The 21156-nt window shown below is 45.5% G+C and overlaps 1 protein-coding gene across 1 annotated transcript in view; it reads left to right on the top strand.

Moving 5' to 3' along the window:
- Positions 1 to 251: 251 nt before the first annotated feature.
- The window catches only part of LOC115459056 (E3 ubiquitin-protein ligase UBR2-like), a gene marked incomplete at its 5' end in the record, with an annotated part of 96387 nt that continues 75482 nt past the window's right edge, over positions 252 to 21156 (top strand). Inside the window, 7 exons of the mRNA XM_030188919.1 lie at positions 252 to 315; positions 3407 to 3531; positions 4794 to 4846; positions 6345 to 6447; positions 6959 to 6965; positions 10228 to 10269; positions 20029 to 20183. Of these exons, the coding sequence (XP_030044779.1) occupies positions 252 to 315; positions 3407 to 3531; positions 4794 to 4846; positions 6345 to 6447; positions 6959 to 6965; positions 10228 to 10269; positions 20029 to 20183 (549 nt within the window). The remainder of the gene's footprint in view (positions 316 to 3406; positions 3532 to 4793; positions 4847 to 6344; positions 6448 to 6958; positions 6966 to 10227; positions 10270 to 20028; positions 20184 to 21156) is intronic.

Genomic DNA, 21156 nt, shown 5'->3' with positions numbered 1-21156 from the left:
GTATTGATATTTTTGCACGACCTTAACAAGCGGCTACCGTCTTTGATCTCCCCTTATATTATAGATTTTTACATAACTTTTCTAAGAATAGAATAGGACAGAATGAAGTAATTTGCAAAGTTCATAATAAAATTGTTATGATCAGAATTGATTGCGTTTTCAGATTTTACATAAAGTAACCAAAAAGGTTACTGGAATCTTTTTGCAATAAGCAGTATACTGATAATTCTTTTCTATTAATCTCTCAATAGGATATTGTTCAGCAGAATAACACCCTTATTGAGGAAATGCTGCACCTTATCATAATGATTGTTGGTAAGATGCTCCAAATGTTTTTATTTTACAGTTTCAACAATACTTAAGCATATGTTTCTTTACAGCTGTGCTAAATTGCTTCCAGTGGGTACGTCTCAATAGTTTTATAATTTTAAGTTTTGTAAGTTCAAAGCTATTTGCCTTTTTCTCTTAAGGGTTTCATCTAGGACTTGCATCCTAGCTGTCTTCTAAACTAATCTCTTCAAAGCTTTATCAGCATGTGTTGGAATTTTCAGGAGTCTTTAATATGGTTTTAGCACTGACTTGGAGAACTAGTTCCTTAGCTTGTCCTGGAGACACACCTAGCTGGTCTGGTTTTGAGGATATCCATAATGACTTAGGTTTTTATACAGTAGGTCTCCTATATCATGCACATGTGGCTATCCAAAAAACTGTACTGGTGTTGTTTAGCCCCCCACCCCCTTGCCCAATTTACGTGGCAGGGATTATGATTGTTTTCTCTGAAAGCTGCAGAAGCTAATCCTTCAGATAGTTTCTCCCCAGATATCCTTTAACACAGGAAAACTTTATATTTCTTTTTGTAAAAAAAAATGTAAATTTCCAAATTAAAATCAATATCTTATCTATAGGTACGGTTTAGACTTATGTCTGCAGGAAAAAGAAACAGTTGCAGATTCTAAGTTTTCCTATGGGGGAAGTTGATCAGCCCAGCTGTGTGTCCAGCTGGCTAGAGTACAAGTCCACCCCCCCCCCCCCCCCCCCCCCCATCTGTTTTATAGTTCACTGTTCAAATTTTAATGAAAATAAACATAACTGTTTATTGACTCTGCTTGTCTGGACTGACTAAGACACCTGGTTGTGTGTGTTGGGTCTGTGAGTTCTTTCTATGAACTGTGGGACCATTGGGACTGTGGCCCTAGTAACCTAAATCACGGGATAATTTGAGAGTGGGAGACTTGCCCAGAGACGGTTAGGACCCAGTTGGTGGGAGGAGGGTACTAGTGTAGAACACAAGCGGCAGGTGCATTTTTCCTGTTTGCCAAATCTCTATAAACGTCACAAAGACTGGGAAGGGAGGAAATTTCTTTTCGTGGTTCTTTTTGTACTTGGCGCCTACTGATGACCATTTTCTCTTAAGTCATATGGTAACTTGATATAATCTCATTTATGCCCTTGCTGTATCCCAGTAGTACAGCCTGGGAAGGTTTGGATCAACTTTGAGTGCTTCCAGTTCCCAGAGGAGATCTCCTAATCCCTGTAACTTGTTATTATCTTTATTCGTGACCTTTGAGAAACCCCTTATTCTCTTCATCAGTGCCTGTTGGATAGCTTCTGGGCTGCCATAGCACTGGTCAAGTCTTTCACGTTTCCTTCAGTCATCTGGAGGGGTCGTGCAAATATGCATCTGGTAATCCTGCACACGCTTCGTTGACTCTGTTCCCAGCCATTTTATTTTCAGGTTTATTTGTTGGCTTGGGTGGCCTTCATAATTGCTGTGGCATCCTTAAGAGTTCCACCTTGTATACTTTTGGGGGCAGTCATTGAACTGGGTAAGCCCCATGTTCACCATTTTGTGAGCCATTTATGTTGCTAGATCTCTCTCCGAAGTCTCTAGCGTGCTGGCACGGAGTGTGGCTGTAGCTCTGAGGCTACCACTGAAAATGCCCTGACTTGTCAGCCTATCTTCTTAATCATTTCATTGGGAGAAAACACAACAGATAACCCTGAGAGACCCTTGGATATCTTCCTGGTATATACCATATCAAAAATTCTTTTAAGTACTTAGGTCTTTGAATGTGCAGTGCTTTAAAGGGTAATATCATAACCTTAAATGTACTTCTCTCTCTTATTGGTAGCCAATGTAACTTGCCAAAGATGGAATTGCACTCTTTCTCCTATTTACACTTATCTGAAACCATGATGCCATTTCTGAATCACTTGCAACCAAGGCAGTGTAAATTGTTTGAGCTAAAGGCAATCAAGTATGTTGGGCCCCACAACATAATATAAATGTATTTTAAAACTGCCCCAAGTGGGATTCTGTGTGGTTTTGAGTACAGTGTAAATCTAGCAGAGAAGGAAGCAGCAGATAAAATGCAATGCTTGTCAACTGGAGGACATTGCACCAGGGGGTGGGAAGAACGGAGACCATTATGGACTTCTGGGCCCTAGATATGTACCTAGTTTGCCTATTTCTTAAATCCTGCCCTACTTACAACTTCCATAGTTTTTTTAGCTGGCAATCTTGTATATAATACATTTATGATAGCAAAATGTTGTTAGTATTCTTAGATCATTGAATAAATGAATAATCTGCTGTTAAAGAGGGGGTGGGAAGGGATAAAAAGTTTAATGTTTGATGACAAAGATGCTTTTTTGAGGATAATGATGCCTGGGATGGGTCTGGAATGTCAGTGTACTTGTATTATTGGTTGTATGATTCTTGGATTGTCATCAATAAAAATGCTGAATCATAATCCAGGAAATGTATTACCATGGAGGACCTTTTCTTCGACTACAGCTACACAAGTACTTTACAAATCATAGCTGTGAGTAGCTTAGCGGTTAGAACACTGGGCTTGACATCCAGGTGTGTCTGGTTCAAATCCTACTGTTGCTCCTTGTGATCTTGGGCAAGTCACTTAACCCTCCATTGCCTCTGGTGCAAAATTAGATTGTGAGCCCTCCAGGGACAGGGAAATACCTAGTGTACCTGAATGTAACTCGCCTTGAGCTGCTACTGAATATGATGTGAGCAAAAATCCAAGTAAATAAAATAATGTTGGGCATTTTGTGTTATGTGTTCTGTATTTGTTCAAACTTAGGTATTGCACTTGTCTTTGAGGTTACTGTTCATTGTTTCATTAAAAAAGGCTATTTTATATAGATACTTATCCTCGGTTTAAGGGCTAGTTCTTTTTTTTTTTACAATACTCATACCGATCCATGGACTTAAATAGGACAGGCAAAGTTTCAAGCTGACGGCACAGAGAACCTGAGAAAGTTGATGCCCCCTTGTCAGCTGCATGCTACATTTTTTGTCTGTTTACAGTCTTAAGCATCTGCTAAATTAGCAGCTCTTCTAAAAATGGCTGCAATTTGCTTTATTTTATTTTTTCAATAATTACAGGAGAAAGATTTAGCCCTGGTGTTGGACATTTAAATTCTGCTACTGAAATTAAGCGAGAGATTATCCATCAGCTGTGCATCAAACCGATGGCTCATAGTGAATTAGTCAAGGCACTGCCAGAGGATGTAAGTATGTAAAATAAAATATATGACTAGGAAACGATTAATACAATAAGCAGTAAAGTTATTAAAATCAAACAATAAGCAGTAAATTCTATTATTGGTATTAAAATCAAACCACCTATTGGAAGATGCTTGTATCCTGAGCATTATTTTACACAGTATTCAGTGTGTTCTAGGTGTTCAGGATGAGATAACGTTCGGTAAACCAAGGCAAGAATTATCCAATGGTGACAAGATGAATATCTTCCTCGCACTATATAAATCCCCATAAAAGACAGGGAAGCAGATAATGTCATCTTTTTTTATTTTTAATGAAAAAAAGACTATGTAAGCATTAGTGTATGTATGTGATGTACACACATTGCATGTCATTTTTTAATAACCAAAACCACCCAATGCATTTATATTCATGTACTTTTAAGTATGAGGATTAATGATTCCTTGAAACACTGTGAGCAAGCCTTGGCAGCGACCCTTTTCTCACAAGGAGCACAGCCCTCGGATTCTCATCATCGGTTCCATAATAAACCCGCTAGTGGCGGGTGCCGTATTTGCAGCGCGCTGAGGCCCTTTTTACCGTAGCGGGTAAAAAGTCTTTAAAAAAGACATAGCCATGCGGCCGAGGAGGGGGGGGGGAGCACTTATCACCACCCATTGAGGTGGCAGTACGGGCTCCTGCACCTAGTGCATGTCGCTGCCTGATTATCGTCAGGTAAACCCCTGCAGAAATATGTTTTAATATTAAGCCCACGGTGGACTTATCGCCACTTAGTAAAAGGGCCCCAGAGTGTACTGTTTGATCTGTTCCTTAATTTTTATTTGTAATGTAATCTTTTTGGATTAAATTAAAAATTAAAGAAGATGAAATAGTACACTGTGAGTTTGTTATGGAGCTGATGATAAGTTTGGTGAATCACAGGACTGTGTTCCTTGTGTGAAAAGGGTCGCAGCTGAGGCTTGCACACAGTGTTTTAGGAATCATTGAAACTTATACTTGAGTGCACGAATGTAAAATGCGTTGGGTTGTTTTGGTTACTATATGAAATACCCCCACTGCAATAAAATTTTGGACTGTTAAGGTATAATTTTTTTAAAGCATGACATGTACAGTACTTCTCTATTTCCTGTAAATAAGGAAAATGTTAATATATGTACCCATGTAAACGCACACAGGCACAATTGTATGTACACATAGATATGTAATAAGCCGTGCCTTTTATTCGTAAAGAACATTTTGTTTACCACATTTCTTTTCCATGTTGCAGGAGAACAGAGAGACCGGAATGGAGAATGTAATAGAAGCAGTTGCCTCTTTTAAGTATGTCTTGCTTTGCTCATTCAGTATCTTTTTCAAAGGCCTATTTATGTTTGATTATGAGATTGTAATTGAATAAGTGGGAGGCGGGACTAGTGCTGGGCAGACTTATACGGTCTGTGCCAGAGCCGGTGGTGGGTGGCAGGGATAGTGCTGGGCAGACATACGGTCTGTGCCAGAGCTGGTGGTGAGAGGCGGGGCTGGTGGTTGGGAGGTGGGGATAGTGCTGGCAGACTTATACGGTCTGTGCCAGAGCCGGTGGTGGTGGCACGGATAGTGCTGGGCAGACTTATAAGGTCTGTGCCAGAGCTGGTGGTGAGAGGCGGGGCTGGTGGTTGGGAGGTGAGGTTAGTGCTGGGCAGACTTATACGGTCTGTGCCAGAGCCGGTGGTGGGTGGCAGGGATAGTGCTGGGCAGACTTATACGGTCTGTGCCAGAGCTGGTGGTGAGAGGCGGGGATAGTGCTGGGGCAGACTTATACGGTCTGTGCCAGAGCCGGTGGTGGGTGGCAGGGATAGTGCTGGGCAGACTTATAAGGTCTGTGCCAGAGCTGGTGGTGAGAGGGGGCTGGTGGTTGGGAGGTGGGGTTAGTGCTGGGCAGACTTACGGTCTGTGCCAGAGCCGGTGGTGGGTGGCAGGGATAGTGCTGGGCAGACTTATATGGTCTGTGCCAGAGCTGGTGGTGAGAGGCGGGGCTGGTGGTTGGGAGGTGGGGATAGTGCTGGGCAGACTTATACGGTCTGTGCCAGAGCTGGTGGTGGGTGGCAGGGATAGTGCTGGGCAGACTTATACGGTCTGTGCCAGAGCTGGTGGTTGGGAGGCGGGGATAGTGCTGGGCAGACTTATACGGTCTGTGCCAGAGCCGGTGGTGGGTGGCAGGGATAGTGCTGGGCAGACTTATAGGGTCTGTGCCAGAGCTGGTGGTTGGGAGGCGAGGTTGGTGGTTGGGCGGCGGGGATAGTGCTGGGCAGACTTATACAGTCTGTGCCAGAGCCAGTGGTGGGTGGCAGGGATAGTGCTGGGCAGACTTATACGGTCTGTGCCAGAGCTGGTGGTTGGGAGGCGGGGATAGTGCTGGGCAGACTTATACGGTCTGTGCCAGAGCCGGTGGTGGGTGGCAGGGGTAGTGCTGAGCAGACTTATATGGTCTGTGCCAGAGCTGGTGGTTGGGAGGCGGGGTTGGTGGTTGGGGGGGGATAGTGCTGGGCAGACTTATACGGTCTGTGACAGAGCCGGTGGTGGGTGGCAGGGATAGTGCTGGGCAGACTTATACGGTCTGTGCACTGAAGAGGACAGTACAAATAAAAAAAAAGTAGCACATATGAATTTATCTTCTTGGGCAGACTGGATGGACCGTGCAGGTCTTTTTCTGCCGTCATCTACTATGTTACTATGTAAGTGGTTTTGTGTTCTTTCTGTAACTTGCTTTGTCATTAACTGAAAGGTGGCATATAAATGTTAAATAAATATGAGCAGCATCATTTTTTTTTCTTTCCTGTAGAAAACCAGGATTGACCGGCAGAGGGCTTTATGAACTGAAACCAGAGTGTACAAATGAGTTTAATTTGTATTTTTACCACTATTCAAGAGCAGAGCAATCTAAGGTAATCTTGACTTAATCATTTTCAAGTCTTCTTTATAATTCTGGGTAGGCAGATTATTATCAAATCAAGTTTATGTATTTTATGTTTGTTTTCATGATTTTTTTTTCAACTGTGACTTCTTGTAGCAAGAGCACGTAGAATTCACATGCCATAAGAAACTTTATTGAATCCTCCTTACTTTTGTAGCAAATGAATTTGTGCAGTGTAGCTACACTTCCAAACTCTGGTTAGATAAGTGGGTGTATCTGAGAGCTGCGAGGTCTTTAGGGTTCTGCCAGCAGGAATGGGAATCCTTGCTTCAGAGCATAGCTGCAGACTCTGGCCTTGAAATAATGAGAACCACAATACATGTTGCAGTGCTGTTTCATATGAAAAGGGTTTACTCAAGTTATAGCTTATGTACTCAGTTGACAGTGTAGATTTTCTTCTGATGATAGATGTCAAATATATTTAAGGCTTCTGATATTAGAGTTTAATCAATAAGAACATAAGTGTTGCCGTACTGGGATAGACCGAAGGTCCATTAAGGCCAGTATCCTGTTTCCAGTAGTAGCCAAACTAGGTTTCAATACAGCACCCTGGCGTAAAAAGAATTAAAATAGGTGTTTGTTGGATAATCAGTGGGGGGGTCCCCTAGTATATTCTCACTCCTTTCCTGGCTTGTCTTATATCCCCCACTTAGTTTTTTATACTTTTTCAATGCTAATCACGCCTGAGTGACAAACATACATGTTTTGATTCCACTGGAAGAAATATTGAGCAATGGTTAGTGCAGTGGGCTGAGAACCAGGGGAAGTGGGTTTGACTCTGGGCAAGTCGCTTAACCCTCTCTTGGCCCAGGTGCAAAACTTTAATTGTGAGCCCACTAAGGACAGAGAAAAGTACCTGCATATAATTAAAAGAAAAAGTAATCCGCTTTGGTTGTACCGCAGAAAGACAATATATTAAATCCATGACCCCTTTAATGCAATACTTGTATCATGAAACACCAATAAACACTGATTTTTTTGTACCCTAAAAAAAAAAACCCTAATTAGCTGGAAAATAAACACTTAAATTTAAAATGTATAAACTCCTAGAATTGAAGCCCAAAATACATGTAACTGGTTACTTAATTCAGAAATATGCAGGGACCTCCTTGGTTCATGGAGCTTCTTTCAGGCCATTCAAGAGATCTGTTTGTTCTTGGACTCTCCTTTGTACTTGATTTTCCCTTTGCTCATCTCTTGAATCTATGAGAATGAGTGGAATTGGGACATCATAGACAAAGGTGATTTAGAAACTCTTGCCTCAGTCTTGCCTTAGCAGAAGATCAAGTGCTGAACTAAACATGTATACTCTGGAGGAAAGGAGAAACAGGGGTGATATGATACAGACGTTCAAATATTTGAAAGGTATTAATCCGCAAACGAACCTTTTCCGGAGATGGGAAGGTGGTAGAACGAGAGGACATGAAATGAGATTGAAGGGGGGCAGACTCAAGAAAAATGTCAGGAAGTATTTTTTCACGGAGAGAGTAGTGGATGCTTGGAATGCCCTCCCGCGGGAGGTGGTGGAAATGAAAACGGTAACGGAATTCAAACATGCATGGGATAAGCATAAAGGAATCCTGTGCCGAAGGAATGGATCCTCAGGAGCTTAGTCAAGATCGGGAGGCGGGGCTGGTGGTTGGGGCGGGGATAGTGCTGGGCAGACTTATACGGTCTGTGCCAGAGCCGGTGGGCAGCGGGACTGGTGGTTGGGAGGCGGGGATAGTGCTGGACAGACTTGTACGGTCTGTGCCAGAGCCGGTGGTTGGGAGGCAGGGCTGGTGGTGAGGATAGTGCTGGGCAGACTTATACGGTCTGTGCCAGAGCCGGTGGTTGGGAGGAGGGGATAGTGCTGGGCAGACTTATACGGTCTGTGCCAGAGCCGGTGGTTGGGAGGAGGGGCTGGTGGTTGGGAGGCGGGGATAGTGGGGCAGACTTATACGGTCTGTGCCCTGAAGAGCACAGGTACAAATCAAAGTAGGGTATACACAAAAAGCAGCAAATATGAGTTATCTTGTTGGGCAGACTGGATGGACCGTGCAGGTCTTTTTCTGCCGTCATCTACTATGTTACTATGTATGTAACGTGCACTGTTCCCTTTTTTTACCTTCACAAAGCACTGGAAAGACAAATCATAGCACAGCAAGGAATCTTCTGCCTCTCGGAATCCCCTTTATATTCCTTCTTTGAAGCTCCTTATAGACTTTTCCAGGCAAACACTTAGGGACACTTTAGTAATGCGGTAAACATTTACAGTGCGTGTTAACGTATTGTGTGGTCACAGTATCAATTACTACAATGGATGCTAATTTATTTATTTTTATTTATTTATATCAATTTATATACCGTATCTTATTGCAACTGCAAACCAGAACGGTTTACATGTATAAAAATACAATTTGTATATACAAATAGACAGACAAGGAACTCCATTCATGACAGGAAAGCACAGCAAATCAGAATTAACTACATAGTACAAACCAAAATGGATTATATTTAGTATACAGTGAGGCTACCCTTTTATTTGACCTTATCTTTATTCTAAGTTCTGTTCTACATAATTTATAAAGAAAAAGGTTTTCAAGAGTTTCCGAAATGGATGTAAGAATTCTCTAGTCTGATCTCTTTTGGAAGGCCGTTCCAAAGAGAAGGGGACAGGTAGAAAAAAGCTGATCTCCGTGTAGATTCCCATCTAGCCTTAGTGAGAGAGGGAATAACTAACCTATTATCTGTTAGAGATCTAAGAGTTTGCATAGCAGTGTTAGGAATTGTCAGATTTGATAGGTAATTAGGGTTTAACGTATGGAAAGCCTTGTGAGTCAAAACGAGAATTTTAAACTTGACTCTTGCTTCAACCGGAAGCCAATGCAGACGATGCAGTAAAGGTGTTACTCTGTCATCCCTCCGGGCCCTGCAAATCATACGTGCCGCTGTATTTTGTATTCTTTGTAATCGTTTTAAATTGTCTTGAGTAATCCCTGCATATATAATATTACAGTAATCTAAACGTGAGGTAATGTACGCAGATGTCAATGTTTTAAGAGAATCCTTACTAATTGAATTTCTGTCTGATCGAAGCCTCCTTAGATGGAAGAAAGATTTTTTTCACTACATCAGATACCTGTTCCTCAAAAGTCAATGCAGAATCAATAATGACCCCAAGGTATCTAAAGGATTTAACTGTGGGGATACTCTGACCAAATAGCATAGGCACTACTGCCTATCATGGAATGGACTCCAGTTGCAGTTAACGTATGGTAACTCATTGTACACTGTCACTGCTGCAGGGGCCATGTGGTTAGGCCACCTCTCCTAATATCAATAGTAGCTGCAGGTATCTCTGCTTCGATAGCCTAGGGGAGCTTTTTAGCCTTGAATTTGTTACCTAGGCACCAGGTTCTTTGAAGGACAAGCACAGTGGTTCTATATCTCCATTTGCTGGTAGGAGTGCATAAACCCAAGTGTGTGGAATGGTCTAGCAGAATGCAAGGAAATATTAGCAGGTAAGACCTCATTTCTGTACCCTTTTCACAAGCAGAGCTATTTAATACTATATTTGTGCTTTTTGAACTCAAATCTGATTGGTTTTATTCAGTCTGTTTAGGTGCCAAATGTTTTCACAAACACAGTATAAGAAATTTTTTAATAACTGAGGCTGTCGGATGAGTGTTTTATACCAGACGCTGCAAAATGGCTTGTTTTATTTTTTTTGTACTTTGGATGATGATGATTCTTTTTTGAATAGGCAGAGAAGCACAAAGAAGGTTGAAAAGGCAAAATAGAGAAGATACAGGTATTGTTGGAAAAATATAAAACCTATGTTAACATACAATTAAGATATAAAGAAGAAGCAATCTTAGCATTACCATTATAAGAACAGTCCTTCCATATCATCAAGCTGATCAATCCATAGACTGGTGGGTTGTGTCCATCTACCAGCAGGTGGAGATAGAGAGCAAACTTTTGCCTCCCTATATGTGGTCATGTGCTGCCGGAAACTCCCCAGTATGTTCTCTATCTCAGCAGGTGGTGGTCACACACAGCAGCAGCTCTGGCTAGGCCTCCAAGCCTAATCCTTAGGTTTTGTTGAGGCCTGGGGTTGAGGGCTCTTTTGAGCAAGTGCAAACCTGGTGGTGCCAGGTCCCTCCTTTTCTCCCCCCTCCCGCTGGCTCCGTTAAAAAAAAAAAAAAAAAAATTTTTAAACGTCCTTAAAGGCGTTTATTTCGACGTTTATTTAAACGTTCATTGCAGCTACTCACTGGGACACCAGTTCGTTACAGCTCGGAGCGGCAAGCAGGTAATTTTACCTTTTTATAGCGGCAGGGGGTTCCCCGATTCTTCTCCTCGTGGCATATGGCGTCGGAGGGCGAGGGCGCAAAGGGTCGCTCCCCGGATCGCTGGAGCGCTTCTAAAGGGGATGCGGGGGTTTTACAGCCTGATTCGCCCTTGATGGTGACAGTTTAGTGACCGATGAATGTCCCGGTCCTTCCTCCGGCGTGGCGGTTTTTTCCCGCCATAAATGCCCATCCCCCGCTCCTCGCCTCCGCCATCTTGGCCGGCCACGCGGCTCGGACGGCTTCTTCGTGGGCCGCCCTTGAGGTTGGAGACATTAATGCCATGAACGCCCTTAATTTGGGCGACGGCACAAAAGCGGCTAAAGTTAAGCGCCGTTCTTCCCGCGCGGCTCCTTTGAGGAGTGTCGCGCCGGACGCCATTTTGGATGCGCAGCATGTCTCTCCCCCGCTCTTGCGAGCGCCGGTTGAGGGTGCGTCTAGGGCTGTGGCCCAGGCTGCGGAAGTGCACAGTCTGGGGGCTTTCTCCCCCGAGTTTGTTTTGCTGCTGCATCAGGCCTTCCTCATGCAAAACGCTGCCCCTGCTCCCTCGTCTGGTAAAGAGGTTGAGGTTCCCAGAGGTAACGCCCTCGGGTTGATTCCCAGGCCTTGGAGGACTTTGTCTCCTCCGATGTAGATGAGGGCAGCGTGTCTGAGGTCTCCCAGCGGTCCTTTGCGGATTCCTTGGAGGGGATAGATCCCCGCTCGGATGGAGCGGATGACCCCTCTGCAGCGCGGCTTTTTAGCCCAGAGGATTTGCCCAACCTGTTGTTACAGGCCATGGACACTTTGAAGATTTCCTCTCCGGAGGACGTCTCTCCCTCAGCCCCTGTTGGCTCTGCCATTATGCTGGGGACGTAGCGCCCGCCTAGAACCTTCCACGTGCATGATGCCATGCACACCTTAATTTCGGCTCAATGGGATGTCCTGGAAGCGAGCCTCAAAGTGGCTAGGGCTATGTCCCGCCTCTATCCTTTGCCTGAAAGTGAACGTGAGGCCTATCTGTGGCCTACCGTGGATTCTTTAATCACTGCGGTGACTAAGAAAACGGCTTTGCCGGTGGAAGGTGGCACGGCCCTAAAGGACGCCCAAGACAGAAGATTGGAGGCGGCCTTAAGGTCGTCCTTTGAGGCGACTGCTTTAAGTTTGCAGGCCTCGGTTTGCGGTTCCTATGTGGCCAGGGCGTGCCTGACTATGGTGCAGCGGGCTTCCCCCTCGGATCATTCCTTGAGGGCTGATTGGCCGGCCCTGGAATCGGGCTTAGCCTATTTGGCAGACTTGCTGTATGATGTCTTGAGAGCCTCAGCTAAAGGCATGGCTCAGACAGTCTCTGCACGGCGGTGGCTTTGGCTGAAACATTGGTCTGCTGACCACGCCTCTAAATCCCGCCTGGCTAGATTGCCTTTTAAAGGCAAGCTGCTCTTTGGGGTCGAGCTGGACAAAATCGTGACCGATCTCGGCACGTTTAAGGGCAAGAAATTACCAGAGGTCAGGGCTCGGGCTAGTACTCGTCCCGGTACCTCCAGAGGACGGTTGCAGGAAGCCCGTCGGTACCGCCCGGGCAAGTCGGGTCCTCTGCCCCCTCTTCCTTCAAGAGGAATTTCTCCCCCAAGCAGCATTCCTTTCGCAGAGACCACCGTCCCGGAGGTGCTCACTCCGGTCCCCCCCCCAGGGTCTCGTACCCAATGACGGGGCCTTGGTCCACGTCCCAGTGCAGATTGGAGGACGGCTGTCCTCGTTTCTGGGCGAGTGGACCACAATAACTTCAGACGCGTGGGTGCTGGAAGTCATCAGAGACGGCTACAAGCTAGAGTTCTGCCGACCGTTAAAAGACGGGTTCGTACTCTCTCCCTGCAAGTCTCCGGTCTAAGCTGTGGCAGTGCAGCAGACCTTGGACAATCTGATCCGCCTGGGCGCGGTCGTTCCGGTGCCAGAAAGTCAGCTTGGCAAGGGACGTACTACTCCATTTACTTTGTGGTACAAAGAAAGGAGGTTCTGTCCGGCCTATCCTCGACCTCAAAGGGGTCAATCGGGCCTTGGAAAGTGCGGCACTTTCGCATGGAGACTCTCCGCTTTGTATATAGCGGCAGTGAAGGCAGGAGAGTTCCTGGCATCCTTGGGCATCAAGGAAGCGTACCTGCATATTCCCATCTGGCCTCCTCATCACGCTTTCTGCGTTTTGCAGTCCTGGGACGATACTTCCAGTTCAGAGCCCTCCCATTCGGGTTGGCTACTGCTCCGCGGACCTTTTCCAAAGTAATGGTGGTCATCGCGGCCTTCCTACGAAAGGAAGGGGTACAAGTCCATCCTTATCTGGACGACTGGTTGATCCGAGCCCCCTCTTATGCAGAGTGCGGCAAGCTGTGACCGGGTAGTTGCTCTTTGAGCTCCCTGGGATGGATCATCAACTGGGAGAAGAGCCAGCTGCGCCCGACTCAGTCCTGGAGTACCTGGGAGTTCGATTCGACACCCAAGTGGGCAGGGTGTTCCTGCCAGACAATCGAATTGTCAAGCTTCAGGCTCAAGTGGACCAGTTCCTAGTAGCCTCTCCTCCTCGGGCTTGGGACTATGTGCAGCTCTATGACGGCCATGATGGAAGTAGTGCCCTGGGCCAGGGCTCATATGAGAACCACTTCAACAATCTTTGCTGCGGCGCTGGACTCCGATGTCGGAGGATTATGCTGTGCGCCTTCCCTTGGACCCAGCAGTGCGCAAGGCGCTGAGCTGGTGGATGCAGACAGACAAGTTGTCTGCGGGAATGCCTCTGGTGACCCCAGAGTGGATTGTCGTCACGACGGAACGCCTCTTTGTCGGGCTGGGGAGCCCACTGCTTGGGAAGGACAGCGCAGGGGCTCTGGTCTCCTGCAGAGGCAAAGTGGTCTATCAACCTCCTGGAAATCAGAGCCATTCGGTTGGCGCTTTTGGAGTTCATCCCGGTACTGGTGTTGAAGCCTGTACGGGTCCTGTCAGACAATGCCACGGCTGTGGTCTATGTCAACCGCCAGGGAGGTACCAAGGGCGCCCCTCTAGCCAAGGAGGCTATGAATCTTTGCCAGTGGGCGGAAGCAAACCTGGAGCAGCTTTCAGCGGCCCACATTGCCGGAGTCATGAATGTCAAGGCGGTCTTTCTCAGTCGCCATACCTTGGAGCCCGGAGACTGGCAAATATCTGCTCAGGCGTTCTGGACATCACGAAGCGCTGGGGCCAGCCGAGCCTAGTTTTGATGGCTTCATCGGCCAATTGCCAAGTGCCCGGCGCTTTTTCAGCAGAGGACGGGACCCTCGATCCCTGGGAGTAGATGCTCTTCTCCAACAGTGGCCGACACAAGAGCTCCTCTATGTGTTCCCGCCCTGGCCCATGTTGGGCAGGGTGCTAGACCGGGTGGCAAAGCATCCCGGCAGGGTAATCCTGGTGGGTCCGGATTGGCCCAGACGTCCCTGGTATGCGGACTTGATCAGGCTCTCAGTCGACGATTCTCTGCGGCTGTCAGTGGAGCAGGGCCTGTTACATCAGGGTCCCGTGGTGATGGAGGATCCCTCCCCCCCTTTGGTCTTACGGCCTGGCTATTGAGCGGCAGCGTCTGAGGAAGAAGGGCTTCTCAGACAAGGTCATCGCCACTATGCTAAGAGCGAGGAACCGCTCTACTTCTACTGCTTACGCCAGGGTTTGGCGTATCTTTGCAGCGTGGTGTGAAGCAGGCTCACTTTCTCCCTTCACTGCTCCAATTTCTTCAGTGTTGGCGTTCCTGCAAGAAGGTCTGGAGAAAGGCCTGTCGCTCAGTTCCCTTAAAGTCCAGGTAGCGGCTCTGGCTTGCTTCAGGGGCCGCCTGAAGGGTGCTTCCCTGGCTTCGCAGCCAGATGTGGTGCGCCTTCTCAAGGGAGTTAATCACCTGCGCCCTCCTCTGTACTCAGTGGTGCCTGCGTGGAATCTCAACCTGGTACTAAGAGCATTGCAGAAGCCGCCTTTTGAACCCTTGTCGAGGGCATCTCTGAAAGACCTGACGTTGAAAGCAGTCTTTTTGGTGGCTATCACTTCAGCCAGAAGAGTTTCCGAGCTCCAGGCGCTCTCATGTCGAGAGCCTTTTCTGCAGTTCACTGAGGCAGGAGTGACTATTCGCACAGTGCCTTCCTTCCTGCCCAAGATTGTTTCTCGCTTCCATGTGAATCAGCAGCTCTGTCTCCCTTCCTTTCGTAGGGAGGACTACCCAGAGGAGTACTCTGCTCTTAAATATCTGGATGTGAGACGAGTCATCATCAGATACTTGGAGGTGACCAATGATTTCCGGAAATCGGATCATCTGTTGTCCTGTTTGCAGGTCCTCGTAAGGGTCTGCAGGCTGCTAAGCCTACAGTGGCAAGATGGGTCAAGGAAGCCATTGCAGCGGCTTATGTGGCCGCAAGGAAGGTGCCGCCTATCCAGCGGAAGGCTCACTCCACAAGAGCTCAGGCGGCCTCGATGGCAGAGGCCGGTTCCGTCTCCTTGGAAGAGATATGCAAGGTGGCAACTTGGGCTTCGGCCCATACATTCTCCAAGCATTACCGCTTGACTGTGGCTGCTCGGGCGGAGGCCCGGTTTGGAGCTTCAGTGTTGCGGTCAGGGATTTCAATGTCCCGCCCTGGGTGAGTACTGCTTCGGTACATCCCACCAGTCTATGGATTGATCAGCTTGATGATATGGAAGGTAAAATTATGTATAATCATACCTGATAATTTTCTTTCCATTAATCATAGCTGATCAATCCATAGCCCCTCCCAGATATCTGTACTGTTTTTATTCTGGTTGCATTTCAGGTTCAAGTTTAGTCTTCAGTTACTTCAGAAGACTTCGTGTTCAGTTTTTTCACTTGGATTCTTCAAGAGTTGAGACGAGTTTGTGTTACAGTGAGCTGCTGCATTCCTCTCCCCCCCCGTTTACGGGGCTGGATTGAGACATAAATTCTGCCGGCACTCCCTCCCGCTTCGTGCGGCTGTAGGGCAGCTTTGTACCCCTCCCGCTTCGGCGGTGTTAGGGTCAGTCAGCTCCTCCCGCGGTTTGCGGTTGCAGGATAAGCCAGATCCCCCCGCATCGGCGGGTGTGTGTCCCTCCCCCGCTCCGCGGGGATGAGCTGGACGGATTCCCCTCCCCCACTTGTGTGGGATGAGCTGGGTTAATTCCCCTCCCCCGTTTTGGCGGTGGTGAGCTGGGCAGAGTGTCCCTTCGTGGGTGTAATTCTCTGAGTGCTGAGTCCTGCGGATGGAGCTTGGATATCGACATACTGAGGAGTTTCCGGCAGCACATGACCACATATAGGGAGGCAAAAGTTTGCTCTCTATCTCCACCTGCTGGTAGATGGACACAACCCACCAGTCTATGGATTGATCAGCTATGATTAATGGAAAGAAAATTATCAGGTATGATTATACATAATTTTACCATAAGATGCACTGTGATGTGTTAGAGTAAAGATCCATCAAGCTCAGCATTGTGTCTCTAACAGTGGTCAAACCAGGCCACAAATGCTCAATAAATTGTCAAGAGTACATCCATCATATTTTCTTTTATCAATGATATATCTCTTCAAGATTGCTAAGAAGTGACAACACTAGGAAGTTACAATTGCATGCTAGTCAACAGTATCTGTTAGTTGAATCACACAAAAAGTCAATTACTTTATGGGGCCGTTTGAATGGAAAGCTTTGCCACTTGATACGAGAGTGGCGGCCTCAATTGTTGCTTTTAGGATGCGATTGGAAGTATTTTTTTATTTTCATTGGCTTTTGGTGTGTAGATGCTTGAAGTGCAACTGTGATGTATCGTGATGGTAGTGATGTTTATTTATTTATAACACTTATACCCTGCGTTTCCCCACTTATTAGCAGGTTCAATGCAGCTTACATAGAATATCAGGTTTACAAAGTAACATAGAAAGGATATGGCTATAATATAGTAGATAAAGAGGTGATCATTTAGATGAGGGTAGGTAAGGTGGGTAAGGGAGGAGGATGGTAGTAGTAGTAGGGGAGTGCTTTCACCTGGTTAAAGAAACAAAGAACTAGGGAACTCATGTATATATTAAACAGGATGGGTGAGAGAGGGGAGCCTTGGGTAACTCAAGAGGTTGGTTTCCAGACAGGAGATTTAATAGAATCCGTTATCACACAGTAGGCTCTATTTGATAGGAAATTCTTAAAACAGTTAAAAACCATATTAGAAATTTCTAACTCGCTGAGCTTCAACAGCAGCTGTTCATGATTCAGCACATTGAAAGCAGCGGAAATGTCAAATTGTATTAAGATAATCAGTTGATCTTGACCCAGTGCCCTTTAAACATAAATTTCCACCACCGTAAGTAGAGCCTGTGACTAAACAGTGGTTTTCTGAGCCTATGAACTTTATTGTTTTGCTGATATGTGTATATGTTTTTCTCCTGGTTGGCCAGCAGATGGTGATCTTTTTTTTTTTTTTTTAAAGCTGTACCAGAACTGACAGTTTTCTTTTTCCCACCTAACTGTGAGGTAATTTGTTAGTCTCAGTTTGGAAGTAGAAGGAGAAAGACCTCTCTGCTGAGACCCTCTAATCAGTTATATTCTGTAACTTGTGAGCAGCTATATTTCCTGTACTTCCCAGGCACTATTCAGGTAGTGATAAAATGTTTAGATAGTTTTATAATTAATCCTATTTCCTATTTCAGTTACCTGTTGTTGTGTGCTGTTTTCCCCATCTGTTTTATAGTTCACTGTTCAATATTTTTATGAAAATAAACATCATTGTTTATTCGCTCTGCTTGTCTGGACTAACTAAGAATCCTGGTGGTTTGTGTTTGGGTCTGTGGGTGCTTTCTTGGAACTGTGGGACCCCTGGGAGTGTGGCCCCAGTGTCCTAGAAATCACTGGGGAATAATTTGAGAGTTGGAGACTCGCCCAGAGACGGTTGGGACCCAGTCGGTGGGAGGAGGGTGCTAGTGTAGAGCATAAGTGGCAGATGCAGGTGGAACCTGAGCTGTGCTGGGGACAGACCCTCCAGGTGGCTGCAGGATTAGTCCCATGCGAGTGACTAGGCATTTTGTCACAGACCCGTACTGTGCAAGTACCTAAAATGAAATTAAGAATGCAGAATATTGTAATTTCACACATTTCTAGAAAGTTGCAGGTCTCCCCATTAGATGTTGACTGAAACACATCAAGACAGTATTTCAAAAGACCCCTTCTTCTTGTCTCTGCTTCTATCCCCCTTCCTTCCCACTCCATCCTGTTTCTCATTTTGGTTCCCCTTTTCTGTACTACTTTATTCCACCAGTTCTTTTTTCACAGGAAAAGGTGCTTGTACTCACATGCCAGGGTGCAGGGCCAACCTTGCGGAGGATAGAGGCACTGATTCCACTTCAGTCTTGCCCTCCCCTCCCATAGCCTCCCCCCCCCCCCCCCCATAGCCTCACCCCTGCCATCGACCACATAGCCTGAAGCGTCTAGTTCAGCTCTGAGCCACAGGACACTTATCAACTGTGAGTCCTTACTGCCTGGACAAACTTTTCTCTTGCTAGCATACAGACCGTTGTCATTTGAATTGTGCTGCTAGTGCTGACATCACTTTCTAACAACATAGGGAGACCTTGCTCTGAGATGTCCTTCCGAAGGGGCATGCCAAACGGCACGTCCCTTTGTGCATCCCTTAGGGCGGTGTCAGCATGGCTTGTCTGAGTAGGGCAGCTCCCTGGTCCTTCATCTGCCCTGGACATCTGTAAATGTGTGTTTTACCAGTCTATGTCAAGTCAACTTTGTTCCTTGGCTCTGCTGCTTGTTGTTCTATGCATCGTGGCTCTGTTGTCATGCTGCTGTGCTTGGAGGTTCCATGTTCGATCCCCATTATATTGTCTTGTAGGATTAGTCGTTCAGTCCCTGCCCATACAACCTTGTTCCAGTCAAGCTTCTCTCTCACTCATGCGAGGCAAGGCACTTCCTTCTCCAGATGCCATTTAATCACCTTACTGTCATTTAGTTTGGTCTCCATCTCCTACCTCCCTATTCCAGTCAGATATGTAAATGCTAGGTCAGTGGTCAATAAAACTGATATTAGTGACTGTCAAGAAATACCTAGACACCCGCCTGGGGTTACCTCGTGGCCACCTAGAGGGTCTATCCCCAGTACATCTCAGGTCAGCCTGCACCTGCCACTTGTGCTCTACTCTAGGACTGTCCTCCCACTGACTGGGTCCCAACTGCCTCTGGGCGAGTCTCCTACTCTCCAATTATCCCCAGTGATTTCTGGTTTACTGGGGTCAAACTCTCAGTGATCCCACAGTTCTTAGAAAGCACTCACAGACCCAACACACAAACCACCAGGATTCTTTATCAGTCCAAACAGATAGGCAATAAACTAAATTATTTATTGTCTTAAAAACTGAATAATGACCAAAAATGTGCAATCAGCAAACAATAACAGGTAACTGAAATATAGATCAATTATAACATTAACTAAACATTTATATACTGTGTCAAGATTACCTGGAAAGGTCAGGATATATAACTGTTTATATAGCCTTAGCAAAGAGATCTGTCCCCCTCTTCTCCCGAGCTAAGACTGAAGCAACAGCCAGTACTACTGGGTAATTTTTAAAACTCCAAGCCAATCAGAGCCCAGTCAACAAGTATACTGCTGCTTGCTTCCTGCTTGTGTTAAAGAAAAAGAACTTTCAGTTCCCTATAACAGCTTTACAGCAAAGAAACACCACTTGCTGGCCAAATAGGAGAAATACACTTCAGGACATAATTAAACAGGAAAAAATATCATACATTTTACAGGCTTAAAACACACTGTTTCTTCACACAAATCAATTTACCCCGTAATGTAATGTGGTATTTTTCAGCGAAATATTTTCACACATTCCATTATAAGTGGAAACAAAAGGCACTGAGATCATATTTAAACAAAAAAGCTCTCTTTTCTCCCGTTTCTTGAGTCAGACCCCGGGTGTGAGGATTCAGCTAATTTGGCTGCAGGCAGGAGCAAGAAGTAGAAGGACTCTAGCAGGCTTAGCATATAAAGCCAATCAGGATATGAAATGAAGGCAGCCAAGTTTCAACCCATGCAGAGATGCAAAAGATAGGCTTTGGAGGAGTTAGTTTTTTGAACGAAGATTTTTTACTTTTTGGGGCGTTCGAGGGAATAGAATGGGAACTTCAAGAAAGGATGTTCATTATGGTCTACAGTTAACTAGGTATGTTTTTTTTTTTTTCTTCTTCTAGCTCTACCACCACCTTTTCTGCCTCCCTTCTGTCCTCTGTTTGCTAGTTTGGTTAATATTCTACAATCGGATGTCTTGCTATGCATTATGGGAACAGTACTACAGTGGGCTGTAGAACCTAATGGATACTCCTGGTCAGAGTCCATGCTGCAAAGGGTATGTATACAAACTGAATCTACTTTTAGCAGTTTCCTATAGGAAAACTGACCTTCTACGATAGTAATGTTTTACCTCTCTCCCTCTGTGTAAATGTATCCTTACGTGTTCTGTCTTCCAATAGCTTATGAACTGTTGATCCAATTTCATTCAGATTCTGCCATTGATGGTAGAACATTTAATGACCTCAACTTGTTACGTGCTCTCGACACCTATAGCATCTAGAACCCTGTCGTGGGTTTAAAAAAAAAATTCTTTCTTTATAATTTTGAAACAATCGCAAGCGTAACACTTGTTAAAGAAAACCGAATAACATGTGTAATAAGGAACTAGTGATCAAAGTCACAATCAAGAAACAAATAAACTTCCTCCTTAGACTACAATATGTTGGAGGGGGGAGTACAATTTAGGAGATAAACAAAATAAGAAAAAAATAATCACAGTTCAATCAAAGAACCCATAAAGCCTAACATGAGACACAGAACTCCATTATCCTTTATCCCCGGTAGTCCCAACAGTAATCTTCTTTAACTCTATAAAGGCCTTCAACTGGTCTGGCAAGAAGAAAACCTTTTTCACTCCCAAGTAGCGGACCACACACTTACAAGGATAAGCTAAGAGAAATGCAGCCCCAAGAGCTTTTGTATCTTTCCTTAATGCTAAAAAGGCTTTCCTTCTTTCCTGCATATTCTTATGTACTTCTGGAAATACCCAGATATGCTGACCACAGAACAAAACTTGACAATTTTGAAAATAGTCTAAAAACAGCATTAAGTCCTGTTCAAAAATGAAAGAAACCAACAAAGTGGCTCTCTCAGGTACATCTGAAATGGAGTCTTCAAGTATGGCTGAAATATTTTTTACATCAGTTTTTTCATCTGGTAATTCTTCAGATGTAGATTTTGAAACAGGGAGATAATATGCCTTGTTTAAAGGAGGTAAAGCTTCTGAAGAATGTTTTCCCATCATGGTT

Source organism: Microcaecilia unicolor, unplaced genomic scaffold, assembly GCF_901765095.1.
Source record: "Microcaecilia unicolor unplaced genomic scaffold, aMicUni1.1, whole genome shotgun sequence".
In the NCBI taxonomy this organism is placed as follows: domain Eukaryota; kingdom Metazoa; phylum Chordata; class Amphibia; order Gymnophiona; family Siphonopidae; genus Microcaecilia; species Microcaecilia unicolor.
The sequence above is the reverse complement of the archived record's forward strand: the minus strand, read 5'-3'. Positions and strand labels throughout refer to the sequence as shown.